The sequence below is a fragment of the Hetaerina americana genome, unplaced genomic scaffold (assembly GCF_022747635.1).
Source record: "Hetaerina americana unplaced genomic scaffold, ioHetAmer1.1.p SCAF_7, whole genome shotgun sequence".
Taxonomy (NCBI): domain Eukaryota; kingdom Metazoa; phylum Arthropoda; class Insecta; order Odonata; family Calopterygidae; genus Hetaerina; species Hetaerina americana.
The window spans coordinates 56,445,469-56,460,240 of record NW_027287316.1 but is presented as its reverse complement, the minus strand read 5'-3'; the positions used below and the strand labels follow the sequence as shown (position 1 = coordinate 56,460,240).

At 34.8% G+C, this 14,772-nt stretch overlaps 1 protein-coding gene across 1 annotated transcript in view; it reads right to left on the bottom strand.

Annotated features, from left to right (window-relative positions):
- The window catches only part of LOC139696260 (venom protease-like), a 79,256-nt gene continuing 64,484 nt past the window's right edge, over positions 1–14,772 (bottom strand). Inside the window, exons 3-10 of the mRNA XM_071594946.1 lie at positions 11,867–12,166; positions 9,092–9,178; positions 6,281–6,422; positions 4,551–4,714; positions 4,106–4,207; positions 3,237–3,321; positions 2,082–2,148; positions 1–473 (exon numbers count right to left, since the gene is read on the bottom strand). Of these exons, the coding sequence (XP_071451047.1) occupies positions 315–473; positions 2,082–2,148; positions 3,237–3,321; positions 4,106–4,207; positions 4,551–4,714; positions 6,281–6,422; positions 9,092–9,178; positions 11,867–12,166 (1,106 nt within the window). The 3' untranslated portion in view covers positions 1–314. The remainder of the gene's footprint in view (positions 474–2,081; positions 2,149–3,236; positions 3,322–4,105; positions 4,208–4,550; positions 4,715–6,280; positions 6,423–9,091; positions 9,179–11,866; positions 12,167–14,772) is intronic.

Sequence of the window (14,772 nt, the reverse complement as noted above, 5' to 3'; positions counted from 1 at the left end):
TACAAAATGTGATAATTTACAAAAATAGCTGAAGAGAGAACTCTGTACAATTCACCAATCCATACAACTTGCTTTCAAATATGTTGTTCAAGTCATTGAAACACGTCTTCGTGTTGATTTTGACTTATAGAATCATAGGACAGAACTTGCAGAACAGGTTTAGTTGCCCAATTGGTAAATAGCATAAATTAATTGTCTAAGGCACCATTATTTCTCAAGACATTTTTTAGTGCTCAGTGCACTTAAATAGGCAATACTTAATATTAATACCCTTCACAGAAAGGATTCATGATTTTTAAATAATGATGTCGGGATCAGTTATAAATAACTGATTCAATCCAGTCTAGAAATGCTGTTACACGGGAGTAGACGCCTGGATATCCTGGTTCTGCACAGCGGAAGCCATAGGAAACCACTCCAATGACATAGTACTGGTCTCCCCTGGGCCACATCAGAGGTCCTCCGGAATCTCCCTGTGTTAAGAGTGAAACAAAGTGAAAATCTCTGCTGCTCGGGTCGTTTTCTTTTTCATTTTGCAAACCATTTCTTCTCGAAATCTGGCATTGAGGGATAACACCAAAAATTCTTCACTTTTGCATTGCATAATAATACCAGCTTTAACTACATTTCGGTCTAGGTGAAACTTGGTCTTAGTGAGTTTTAGTGGCTGTTTCTTATGTTTTATACCAAGAACCTCTTGCAGTGATATAGTATGGACATGGGTATTTTCTGTTTGCATTCATTTTTCATACTTATTGTTGGCAAATACTTTTTCTCATAAATTGCTCTTTATTGTGTATGTACTGTGAAATCTCAAATATGAATGATCCCTAACACAAAACAATACTTCTCTTAAGACTACTCCCTGTGTTGATCAATGCAATCACAACCTCAAAATTTATGTTTTTGAACTTAGAATCTTAAAATTTTATCATTCCTCTTTTATGGCACTTTTAATCACACACAAAGTTTTTCTCAAAGTTGTTAATTCATATATATATATATACACTAGGCATATTGGATCATTAAATCTATTTCTTAGCAGGTTTTTATACCTATAGGAAGCACTTCTGAAAATTATCATTCAAACCTTCTTATCCTTGCAAAACCCATAAGAATGCCTACAAAGTAAATTCCAAGAAACTGTGGAGGTTTGTGCTACAAAAACTTTTCACGAAGTCATCCACAATGTGCGCAATACTATACCACAATTTCAGTATAAAAATCATTTGCCTTGACTGGGATTTGAACCAAGATCCATTGATCTCCAGTGAAGTGCTTTAGCCAGCTAAGCTATCAAGTACTTGAAAGCACTTGGCTGGACTTTGAGGGATCCGGGTTTGAATCCTGGTCAAGGTGAATGATTTTTACTCTCTGAAATCATTATATTGTAGTCTACAAGGTAGTCATTTGCTGCTGGGTAATTTTTTTATCCCCAGGTGGAGTTATGCTTAAGCTCCTCAACATTAATGGAGATGTTGCATCGAGTGAAATGATGCCATTAACAGAACATCCTAATTCCAATGCAAGATTTCTTTCCATATTTTTTCATGTGGAGAAATTGAGTGGCTAGACCAGAAATCCATTGAAACCATTGTTAAGTCATGCAATTTTTTGTGTTATTTTCATCGTAATACAGTATGGTGATTAATAATCAGGGGTAGGTGCTGGAATTGTTTCTAGAAATAAAATTTTTGCATCGATTCATGAAATGTGGTAGCTGGAACTCATCAGCATGACTTATGGGGCAGAATGTTATAGATTTTTCGTGTTCTTCCGTGGTGCACACTCGCTCATCATTTTTTTTTGGGTTCTGGTTGTTATTATGATGGAAAATATTGAAATTCGCCACCAACTTTTTTTACTTCAAATGCAGCATGTAGAGTTAAATTGGACACAATTTTTGGTTTTATTACGGTTACTGAGTGCCCTGTTACTTAAATACTGGAATCCTTGCTTCTTTTTTTTTGGATCTGCCAACCCTCATCTTTAGTTTATACCAACACATTTATCAAATATAGCAAATATGATTCTATTTATATTCCTATTATAAGAATTATTTATGCAAATATTTCCCTTACCTGGCATGCATCCTTTCCACCTCTTGCAAATCCAGCACATAAAACCTTGTCATCAATTACAGTTGTCCTATGAAGAGATTGAAAAATTTCATAAGAATTTATGATAATATATCTGGAAATGTATTTTGTTATTCTGAAAATCTGTGACAAATCTCTAAAAAAACCAGGCCATTCTTTAAAACTAATGCTTAGTTGCCAATTATGCATCACCTGTCCAAGCTTATGATACAGAATATTGCTTGTCAATATATGCAAATCAAAGATTTTGTTTGAGAGTAGGTATTAATATCTAGTAGTCTGTGCAGTTCTCCAAAGGTCTAGAAGTTGTCATGCATAGTACTTTCCAAGTTATTTTACATCACCCATTAGACCGAGCAAATCATTTCAGAAACTTGTTCTTTAATAATCTGATTACACACACAAGATATACATATAAAAAAGCAATGATTGATTGAATGGTAAAGAAACCTCTATAACCTGTCCATATTATTAGTAATAATAAGGAGCAATTAGTATGTAATTCAGAGCTAGAGAATGTCTGTTATTTTTAAGAGGCTGTATTTGATCTAGATGAGAAGTATCCCTTCTATCATAGGTGAATTCTATCATCAATGGGTAACTTGTAAGCGGCATTTGAAAACCAATTGGAAGTGAATGCTCTAGGAATGCAATGGGAGTGGATGCGTGACAAGTTGGTTATTTTATTTAAATATAATTCTGAGCATGATTTTTAATGAGACTCCATTTGTGCCTTTGTATTGATATATTCTCACTCTTATATTCATTAAATGACAACTTATTTTCAAACAAATGTCTGTTAAGGTCTTTTATTCAATTGTTTTTGATCATGTTTTGCTGAATTTATCATCCTCCAAGGTTGTGTACTGTTCATAGAAACTCTTCTTTCATGAAAGTCTTTTGATATAAAGATAGTTCAGTGATTCTTTCTGTCAAGTAGCAACATCCTTTTGGAATATATCATTACAAATGGCTGTGAATTCCTAACAAAGTAAGTTATTGTATTTTTCTACTTGGAATTTTTTTAAATTGTGAAATTAAAATTAACATCTTCTGGCATACATTAAATATGTTATCTTTATGCAATGAATGCCATTTATGCACACACACATTTATATATATTATACTATTACTCACTTGAAATTTGAGTATGCATTTTTGCACCTGGAAGGCTCCACCACAGGTAACTGAAGCTCCATCAGGCTTGAACTTGAAGGTCCATCTATTTAATATCAAAGAATACATAATATATTATAGTCTATGTATGATTTGTGCAAGTATTGCCTACTATTTTTGAAGTTGGATAGAGGATAATTAATCTAAAGAGGGAAAACTTTTACTTGATGAGTTTAGCTTATCACACTTATGTTCATATTATTAACTGTAGTTGTAGGGAGATTGATTACATAATTGATTGAAGGCACGACAGAATCTGTAACTGACTGATGAATGATGAGTACAAAGAAGAAGTAGAACTAAAATTACTGTCCCCAAATGGACACTGTGCTGTGTTCACTAAAATTGTGGGCATGCCTTGTAACTCTTATGCAGCGCATAACAAATTCCTAAATGTAATTATCAAAGGACGGAATCTGAGACCGTGTATTTTGGACAAATGTTAATATCTTATGTGTGTACCATATGCTAATATCTTGGTTGTTTTCATGAGGAAATTAAGAATATTAACAAGGATGTTCTTTCCTGAATGCAATAGAAACTGTGTCAGAAAGGCCTAAAGAATTCAGAAATAAATAAAGCATTTAAATATATTGTATGCAAATGAAAAGGTTAACATACATGCATACCCGAAGGTAATTCTTCAACTATGAGAATAAAAAAATGGGATGGAAATGTGATTGAATTTTATCAGTCACATTTGTGATACATATGTGACAGATATGATAAACATTTTGAAAATTAATTATATTGCAGTGCACAACATGTATTGTGCAAGGGGAAGGTGTATGTTGAGAGGATGTAATTGCTTTGAGATAAGTATGACTTACTGAATTTTACTGCTCCCCATCCAGCCACAAATGGATAATTTCTTACGTATGTCATGGAACGTAGTTCTTGGGTATCAGGCAGACAGATTGGATGGATTGCCACTACAAAAAATAAAATACGAATGTTTAGAAGGAGGAGCCAACGTGAAGTTTATCATTATAGCTATTTGCGGACTATGTCCTATTTCTCCCTTATTTAAATACTCAATTTTTCCCTCCAATTAGATGATATAAAAAATGCAGCAGAAGTAATTCTAAAATTAGAGACCATTTGTCTCTTTGTGACCATGACCAATGCTTGAATTATCAAGCAATTTAATACACACAAAATTCAATTTTTCTATGGCAAGGATTTCTAATGCCTCTGGAGGCAATAGATCAATATTCCTGAAATATACAATTGTATTTAATGTGAATCTGTGAGAGAAAGAGTCAATGTACTTACAGGTGGATTTCACTGGATACTGTAGAGTGAGAATTGCAATATCATTTTGGTAAGAGGTTGGATTGTAATTGGGATGCATGGTCTTCTCAACAATGTTTATATCAATGGGGAAAGCACCATCATTATCAGACTCTATGTCATGCTCTCCTAGCCGAACAAAATACCTGGAAAATGAAAAATTTGTATTCAGTATCAGTCTCTAAGTTAAGTAAGTGATACAAACATAAAACATCTTTTTACTATCCATGAATACTGAGGCTCTTCAATGTTATAATGAATACTTGCGATAATTCCTAAATATGTAAATACTACCTTATAAAATAATTTACTGCCTAATAATATAATGTACAACCATGTGATTCCTGCAGGTCTTTTTTTATTAGATTTGGAATCATGGCTGTATTTAGTTGACATATCTCAAGGCTCTAGTTCCTGTGAAAGTTAATCTTGAAACTTACTGATTAAGATCTCAAATCCATAACTAAACCATAAGGGGTAAAGTGAATCTAATTCCACTTACTGCGGACTGTCCTCAACTAACAACTCATGTCATAATATGAACATTTGACTGTATTACTATCCGCCTACTCAGCTGAAATTGGACTGTTTCCCGAATTTCAAGAATAGGGTATAAACCTGGTTATTTGCTAACCCACTTCACTCATTTGATGAATTCTTTTGGGACAATCTTCAGCACATTTAAGAACTTATGTTTATATATTAAGTAATATTTTTGATTGACGACATTTAACATAGTTATACCAATTTATCAAAATTAATAAAATATTACTATTATTATTACACCATAGAAACCTTAGTTGACTATGATCCATTATGTATTCTAAGAAAAACCTCAATTTCAAGATTATGAGTCCAAACATGGCCAGTCTTCTATCTGAAGGTTGTTTTAATGTGAAGGTTAGAGCTTGCATGATGCATATGATTTATGGCATTCACACAGTATTTCCAGTGAGTAGCTGAATTCTCTACCCAGTGTTCTGCCAAGCTACTTTGATTGATTACATTAATTAAAATTCAGTTGACTGATTTTTGCAGTTTCACTAAATAGTCTCAGAAAAATATGAAATAATAAAAATTTATCTTAAAGTTAAAATGTGTTTAGTGGAATTGTTAAACTTAAGGTTGAGGTGAATGAAGATTTCTTTAGTAGATTTCACAATTCATTATATTATTTCCTGTTTTAGTTAGATATTTTACAGTGTACGTAATTAAAATTTTGACATACCTAAATTTAATATTTCAATTCTCTCTCAAAATCTATTGATGAATATGATATTATATACATAGTATAATATGATAATAGAAATGCTGTATCATGAATACAGTGTCCTACTGGGGAAAGACAAGTGACCTACTGATGAATACTAAATGCACATTCCAATTTTTCCTCAGGGTTCTTCATCATGAGCTATTGTTTGCAGGTTTGATGGTGAAGATCATTTCAAACACTCATCCTTTGTCTAAAATACTCAATGCAAAATTTTGTGAAAAGCATGCAAACTATGGCTGTAAGTATTCAAATAATCATGGCTGCATTTTTTTCTGTTGAAGAGACAAAATTCCCTCACAATTAAATTAATCAGAAAATATTAATTGTGATGGATGATGGGAAACCTATCTTCACAGTTTTCCTCTTCATAATTGTTTTTGTCATTATGGAATTTGAACTCATCTCATACCCTCATACATATGTAGTCATGGTTACTTACAAGTCTTTTCTACGGTGCACACAGTGTCCTGCTGTGAGAATGTGTCTTCTGCTAATGAGTGCTCCTCCACAGAGAAATCTTGGTCCAGCATTGGGGTCTTTCACATTTCTGTATCCTAATGCTGCCAACCATGGCCAGGCTCCTATTAGTTAAAAGAAATGAATAGGAAAAAATAAAGACAAGTTTTAGAACTGAAAGAAGGAATTATTTCAATGCTACTGGTTGAATAAATATCTTCAGAGGTGCGATCGTGGCAAATCAAAATCCAGAGTGAGGAAATAGGAAGAAAAACTCATAGAGATTCCTCATTCAAGGATCCCTTCTTCTTTAATCGGGATTTATTTTCTTCGAGCATTAGTTGTAGGTTTTGATGGCTGAGTTACCAGAAATAGTATATTATTGTGTCTTAAATGTTTTAGAGCACCAAAAATCTAGTAAGAATGGTCTCTTAACGCCCCCTCAGGCGGCAGCCATATACCCATATTATGGTATGTTAATTTAAGATCATATTATGTTAAGAAATTAGGGAATGCCTAATATGTGCGTGAAGGGTGCATGGGTAAATTGTGCCGGATTCACTCCTATCGAAATAATAACTTATCCGTTTTTCTATAAAAGCATCCTCTATAATGAATAAATTTCAATCTTATCATAAAATATTTGTAGTTTGTAATTACCTTATCAATATTTTTGTTTCAGATTAGCAAACCTGTCACGCTCAATGGCTTGAAAATTTTGTGCACATTTTTTCTTTATGGGTGTGGCAATCGAATCCTTAACATTCTTGACATCATGTAAAATTTTCCAGACGTTTCATTTAATTGGTAGATGATTTGTGATCTTTCTTTTACACATTTATTTGGATAGTTTATTGACATTTGTGTGGAATATTTTCGTTGCTTTCTTTTCGTCAAAACACAATTAGATAAAGAGCCCACTCATATCATCCACTTAAAAAATAGTTCATATTTAGTTCATTTTATGACAGGTTTATTCTAGGTTGGTCATGCTTCATTATAACTTGCATCTATGAAAAATTGAGTCAAATCAAGTCATCTTAATTCTGCCATTAAAATGAATAATTATGTGTAATTACGCAGTTACTTCGTACTTTTCCGTTTCATACTGATGGATAAACTTCCCTGAATACTTGACTGATATTTTTTCCAAGTGGATGGCGGTTAGGTCTACCATTAACTAGTGTCATAGGAAGACCCGCGTCTTTTTGTATTTGATATTGGCGCCCAAATGTCATGGCGGGAAACAGAATCTCTAATGTGGGTAAAACTAAGCCTCGCAAACTTTTTCTGTTCCAACATGGTAATGTTTCCTTTTTTTACAACCCTTTTGATTGTAAAAGAGCTTACAGATATTCTATAAAAAGAAAAACTCTATCGATATAAAACCTGAATTATACCTGTGTGATATATCGCTAGTTAATACGATGGCAGGTTTATTCCACGTTGATATTTACGAACGGCCTTTTCATTTTACTCTTTATTTTAAAGATTTTTGTTACATCTTAATTTATTAGTAGTAGGGATCTGAGATGTTAGGTAAAGTTACTTACTGAAAATAATTTCACGCATTTGACCACCAAATTTTAAATAATGTTTAAGTGTTTCCCAATAGAGTGTACTCGAGAATAGCAATCCATTTATTTATTATGTGACAAGTGAAAATGTGAACAATTTAGTGAAGTTTATCGGTGCTTCAACTGTGAAGATGACATTTTCCCAAGAGAAATTTGAAGTATGACGTTTGCAGGATTCGCATTGGTATAACAAAAGTGACACAAAATGCTGGGCATTCATTATCAAAATAAGGTATGTTTTCTAGAACAGTCTTTTGAATGATTCATTCCTAATCTTTGAGATTTTCTCGCTAATCATCGGTGTAGTTTGGAATAAGTTTGAATGATGCCATCTTGAACAACCAGCGCAAATTTTTATTTTGATGAAAATAGAGCGATTAAGCAATCAATTTGTTCGTTAATTGGATGATTATCACATAGTAGACATCGCCTGAAATCTCCCACCATTATTACACGTTTGTAACTAGCCTTACCATAAAAATGGTGTACCATATGTATTGTTTAAACAATTTCGCAAACTAAAATTTGCCACACTTAGGATTCGAAATGTTAATCTTGGACTTATACTGTTATTCACGTAAAGATGATGTCATTAATGCGAATATTTTATTCTGTGATACTTGAAACTGAACTTCTTGAAGCCCTTCGCAGAAATGGCTAATGTCAAGTTTCTCTAAATCTTTGAAAGTTTGTAAAACAAAATCATCTTTTGTATTTTATGCCCTATTTACTCTCCTTATGCAATGTAAAAATCGACTTTGTCCTTCAAGTGCCTTCTAAAGAAACTATGTAATTATATTCTTCTAGCAAATGGAGTTAGCTACCGATAAGGACAGCTTAAGAAGGATTTTAACGTTACTTGCCAATGGATTCTATAACTTAAGAGTATGTCGGTAGTATTTTCTTATAAAGATCAGGTATCATTAGGTAGTATTAACTATTTGGAGAATAGCCCTTAATTTGCACTCTGGGATTTCAGCTTGAGATTTAAAAAAATCCTTACTCCCTTGGAAAATCTTTCAGTAGATCCTATTTACATCATATTGCAACTTTTGAGTGAAGTATTATTACACCCTACAGGGCAAAGTTGAAGTAAAAGTAATGAAAATTAATCGTGAGTATATGATACTTCTTAAATAAAGGTGTTGCATCCCCAAAAACTGTCACATCCATCATGATCATATATTAATTCAATGCCAATTGATTGAATCACTTACCTAATTTAGCTTCAGTTCCACCAACTACTCGGAAGTGTGTGACATTGCTGAAGCCACATTTGACTGCATCATCTTCCTCTTCAAATCCTGAAATAAAATTAAAGCAGTTATGAGTAACATTTTCAAAATTTTAGATGCTCAAATGCTTACTATCATTTTACAATATCCAAATAATGCAATTGAGGTACATTTTATTTGGATTCATTTGAACCTTTTGGCCTAATACAATATTTCAGTTCGTCAAATGTGTTGGAGCCTGTATCTCAGAGCTACAAATTCTTTAAAGAGATAAAGCACATACTCTCAATATGTAGCAAATATTTCTGGCCAAATTTCTTGAATTTCCATATATTTTCATAAATCATAAACGTTGGTCGAAAATGAATGTAACCCTGAATCGTCCATTCAGAAAGGAAATGGAGCTTAAATCCTTTTCCTTAATGGTAGTGCAGGAATGGCATCTTCAGTTTAGGTCACTTTTTGACCATCATGGGTTGGTGAAGTGGGTGATCCACCCTGGACAGCATTGTTAGTTGGTGGGTTAAAACGGTCAAGGAACTGTAGTAATTTACTCCAAATTGGGTAACAGTGAAAATATTGGAACCAATTAAGATTCAATAAATATCTAAATAATTTATTGTACATACATATAATTGAGGCTAAATTCTGTGTGTAATTTTTTTCTCTTGTTTAACTTTTCATTGTGATTTTCCAATAAATTCTTTAGCAAATTATTCACCTATAATAATCCTTGTTGCATGTATTGAATATGATGGCGCAAATGACTTTCTCCAGAATTTCCCAATAATATCCTTCTGCCCAGGACTTTTCATTTTATAATTTCACTATTTCACAAAGTATTTTTGTCAATTTCCATTAGAAGGAATGATTTGGGGTGTATTGAGATGGAAAGAATATGTCAGGGTTGCCCTGGTTGATACAAATTCTAGCTACACCATTAGTTACTCCTTCACAGGTATCTGTCCAGTATGCTTTAAATGACAGTGTAGGTACAAGTATTGAAACTATGTAAATGAGATTTGAGTAAACATGTACAACTTTGTTGATGGGTCCATGGCCATACTAATGTTGTAATGCCAAAAGTTCTTATACCTTCTTTGATTTAATGTAGAAGTGTTAGGAGTATTAGTAGACGAGGAAAGTAAAGACTTCAGTTTAGTGTTTCATATGGAGCATTGTTTTGCAACATACATATGATTGTGAAATATAGACTGCAAGGAAGGAGGAAGAATCAGATAGGAAAAAGATATGAAAATGAGGAAGGCCCATTGGGCTGGCCATGGCATAAGTAAACATTAAAGAGTAGAAAGGCATTTCTTATGAGTGCAGTATGGATTCCATATGGCTCTATATGTTTTTCAAAGCAGCCAGATATAGGTTTATTTCTATGCCAACTGCCCAAGAAAAATCTAGTGAAGTCATTGACTTTTTCTCAGGATTATGTATATTTTTCAGATAAAAAATATATATTTAATTCAGGTCCAAAATTCATATAAAATCTGCGTGTGAAACTTATTCTCATATCTATACTGAATTATCACTGTTCTGGTTCCCCATTTAGTTCAATGTATTTAATGAATTGCCTGTGTAATATTTCATACTTATTAAATTTTATGGATATTCAAAATTCTTCAAGAAATAATAGAATATCCTTTTAAGGCTTGATTGTTTAATTAATTTACACAATGATTTAATTATAATGATTAAAAACCAGAAAAGCTATGCTATGGCTGGCAACCATTCATGTGATGTTGACTAATTATAGTTATGCATACTTAATAGGGACTCCCAAATGTATTTATCATGTTGACTATGAATCCCATTTTGTGCAGATATGAAGATGGAAATTTAGCATACTTAGAGAGATTAAGATAGATCCTTACATCCCCCCCCCCTCTGTCTTTCCTGGCTTATGCTCTCCTGGTTCAGCCAAAGGAGGCGTCGGGCCTACATAATGGACTTGTTTAGTAATAGTGATCACTAAGCCATATTTTTATTGACAAAGTAAGGGGTCTTTTCTTCTTGGGCATTTAGACCAAAATCTATAGCTCAGATGATTTCTTTTTCTAAGGATTTTATAGTGAAATAGGGATCAGGACAAAAAATCTGCGAAATCTGTGAGGATCTAATTGAACGCGGGGAAACAAAAATATACCAGGAGAGGCAAAATTACGAAATAGTCTGGACATGTACAAAAACTGACAAAAATAAAAGTAAATTTATCAAAAATATGAAATAGTTACTCGTAATTTTCAAAGTCTACACATTTTCACGTCTTCCGTACTCGTGCGCTTTTCCTGATTAATAAAAATAATAATTCGCACTAGAAGCTATTAATTTTAATAGGTGGTGTGCGGAATAATGACCGGACTCCTAGTGAATTTCTAGCCATTCGGAAGGATTCCATGCGTCTGTTTTTCCTATAGCGATCGAGAGAACGCTCGTTGCTGGATATTTTTTGAACGTTTGAAACATCTATTTTTCGTTCACCAGCAGACGGTCATAATTCGTATTACGCAAGAGGAAGAGCCAAGTTTATTAGGCTCGACTAATGAAACTTTAATTAGTGCGGATGCAACGAAGAGGTGCTAATTCGGAAGCGTTACGATGACTCTGGAAAAAAAATCCAGGGTCATTTTCCGAAATTGTGCAATTTACCGGGACCCGAAATTTCCGTAATGTCTCCGCCCCTAGAATTGTGCATCTCGCCGCCTTCTAACGCCCATCGCGGTGCATTGCCCGTGGATGACTGACCTTGATTGGGAAGCAGCAGAGGCGGGGGCGCGGTTGTTGTTGTCGTGGTGGTGGTCGACGTGGTTGTGGGCGCCGTGGACGGTGGCGCCACGGGTCCCGCTCGCGAGTCGGGACAGCATACTTTGGGCTCGAGGCCATCGTAGCCGCAGATAGCCCTCCTTAGGTACGCCGACTGACCGCTCCTCAATAGGTTCACCATCGGCGGGCAGGTGCGGAGGACAATACACGTGCCGCTCTCGTCGGACGGTGTGCTGCAGGTCGTAGACTCCTCCTCGCGAACCAATGAGCCGCTCTGGTAAGCTTTAGGGAGTGAAGAAACCAAAAAAGGCGATTTAACTGGATTCAGTTTCGAATATAGAAAATTTAATACGAAGAGCTATTTACATATATGAACAGCAATAATTTTATAACCTTATTCATATAAGGAGAGTTGGAATCCATTATAATTTTTGAAAATATTTTACTGATTTGAAGACCCCAACGAACCCTATATAAAATAATTTTATGCTTTGTGGACCGCAGCGCGTTGAACCAAACATAATCATGTGAAAAAGCATGTTATTGCTTCTGTTATTATGGGAGTGTGCAACGTACGTGAAGTGAAGCCCGGATTATTATTATTATAGAGATTATTCATTAGAGTAAATAATCTTCCCCTAGGAGAAGAAGAATAATAATTCATTCTTAGGGGGTGGGCAAGTGGAGCATGAATCAAGACATAAGATGCAGTTCTGCCAAACACCCTAAATAAGCAATTCGGACTTATCAAAACATCAAATATAATATCGCACTTTGAGTTGATAAAATATGTTTAGTTGCATACAAGATTTACCAACATAAGTGCTTGGCGAGGCCGAAATGAAACAAAAGGTTAACCAAGCGAAATAAAACAAGCAACATGCAGAGCGCACGCTATGAATGAAAATTATGACGCATGTAGAATGAAAGTAATAGTATCATTTGAAAAACATAAACCAGCACAGTTTATCTATTTACATTTAAGTGTGACTGACAAGGTGATAAAAGAGGAGAGGGGCATGGTCACCGTGACGCTACCCTTGACACCACCCTGGCTGGATGAAGTCTTGCGATGCAATAACTGTGATTCTCGAATAGAATTACCATTAATATCTATTATTACCCGTGCGAGGTGTGATCAAATAGTTACTTTGCTCCTGAAAATCATGGTAACTTGCTAAAAAATTACAAAAACGCCGTGGAGTTTTTGTGCGAATGCGGCAAAAACTTTTTTTTTCTAACAAATTATATGTGATTGCGGCGATGTCACGGATAGCCCCATCCTTCCCATATGTGCAATCACATGTGTCAGGATTACCCGGTATTCGAACCCCCAAGTTCAAGCATTTCGTATACTTTGTTTTTTCACCATACACAAGTTTCTTGTAATATTAATGGAATTTGGTCCTTTGAAAAGGGTTGAGTAAAATGTTTTTTTTTAATGGAGAAATTGGTTCTCAACAGAATGTATATGAGAGAAGTCCCTAACGGCAAAATTAGAAATTGAGAGGGATCGGGAGTCAATGGACAAAACTGGTTAAAACTCACAAAAATCAATAACTAAGTATTATTGTTTTACAGCTTATGTATCGACGAGCTATGTGTCAAATTTCGTGATAGTTTGACTTATAAATGTATTAGCATTAATATTTTCCATCAAAGTCATATAGCAATACACTTTTTTTTGTTTAATTTTAAAATGCGACTTACGACTCACTCTTAGAATTACATCTAAAGTAGTTAAAAAAACTTATCATTCGATATTTTTTAAAATCTCAAATCGTACAAGTGTCTAATTTTCCGTAACATACTCTAAAAATGTAATAGTAAAGTCGAGGGATTCGATAAAAAGTCGAGAAATAATGGAAGGAGTCGACGGTCAAATAAGCTTGGGGACCCCTCATTCGGAATGTATATTACAAAAAGCACTTTTTTAATGATGAAAACTTTCCAAAGAAACTGCGGGAGATGCCGCAACAGTAACTTGTAACGGAGTCATCCGCTAATATGCATTTCAATGCAACAATTTCAGAGTGCAAAAATCATTCGCCTATTATGACTTAATGAGCTCATCTCATATATGGATTGTGGGAAAAAAGCAACCTGGATAAATGGCAAACGTTTGTCTTAAAAACGTGGGAAGGTACTGAGTTTTGTCTTTAGACTTTTGTGGCCACCCTGCGCTACGGGAATTTTTGCATTTCGTGCAACCCTTCTTTTGGAACGAGTGTGATATCACCCAAAGCAGTCTGGGCCCTGTGGGATGGGCGAATATCTCCAGTGACGGCCGGTGAATATGTCGATCTGTCTCTTCAGAAGAGCACCTACGTCCCAGGGGCTTCTGCCCAACCCCGTCCGTTGGGGCAATGGAACTCCACCCCGCAACCCCCTTAAAATCTTGAACATTACGCCCATTCGAATATTTGAACCGACGCCAAATCCAGCTCCAGTGGTCTTTCCATCCTCATTCTCTTCTTCTACCTTCTTACTACCCACAGGACGTGCAACCTCGCTGAAGGTGTGCACCTTGGGAGAGTGGCCAATTGACGTGAAATTTAATTTCATCTTTACCACTTCTATCTTTCGTGTATAAATTTAATATCTTCATTCATTTGATGTAGATTCAAGTAAAATTTACGATGATTAAAACCAAGTGCTGCGATATTTAAATTCACGCGTCTCATAAAAGTGGCTTATGGCTCCATCACAAAATTCTAGGGCTGGCATCATAAAATGTCTTCTCGGGGTCCTGCGTTGAAGAAAAACAGCGAGTTCATTTGATTTTGACTTGTGACTTACAGACTTGCCGTTTTTCTGTACGCATTTATTTTAAGAAGACTGAACACGGAAGAAGTAAGGGTTATTTTAAAGTTGAGCTGCCCTGAATC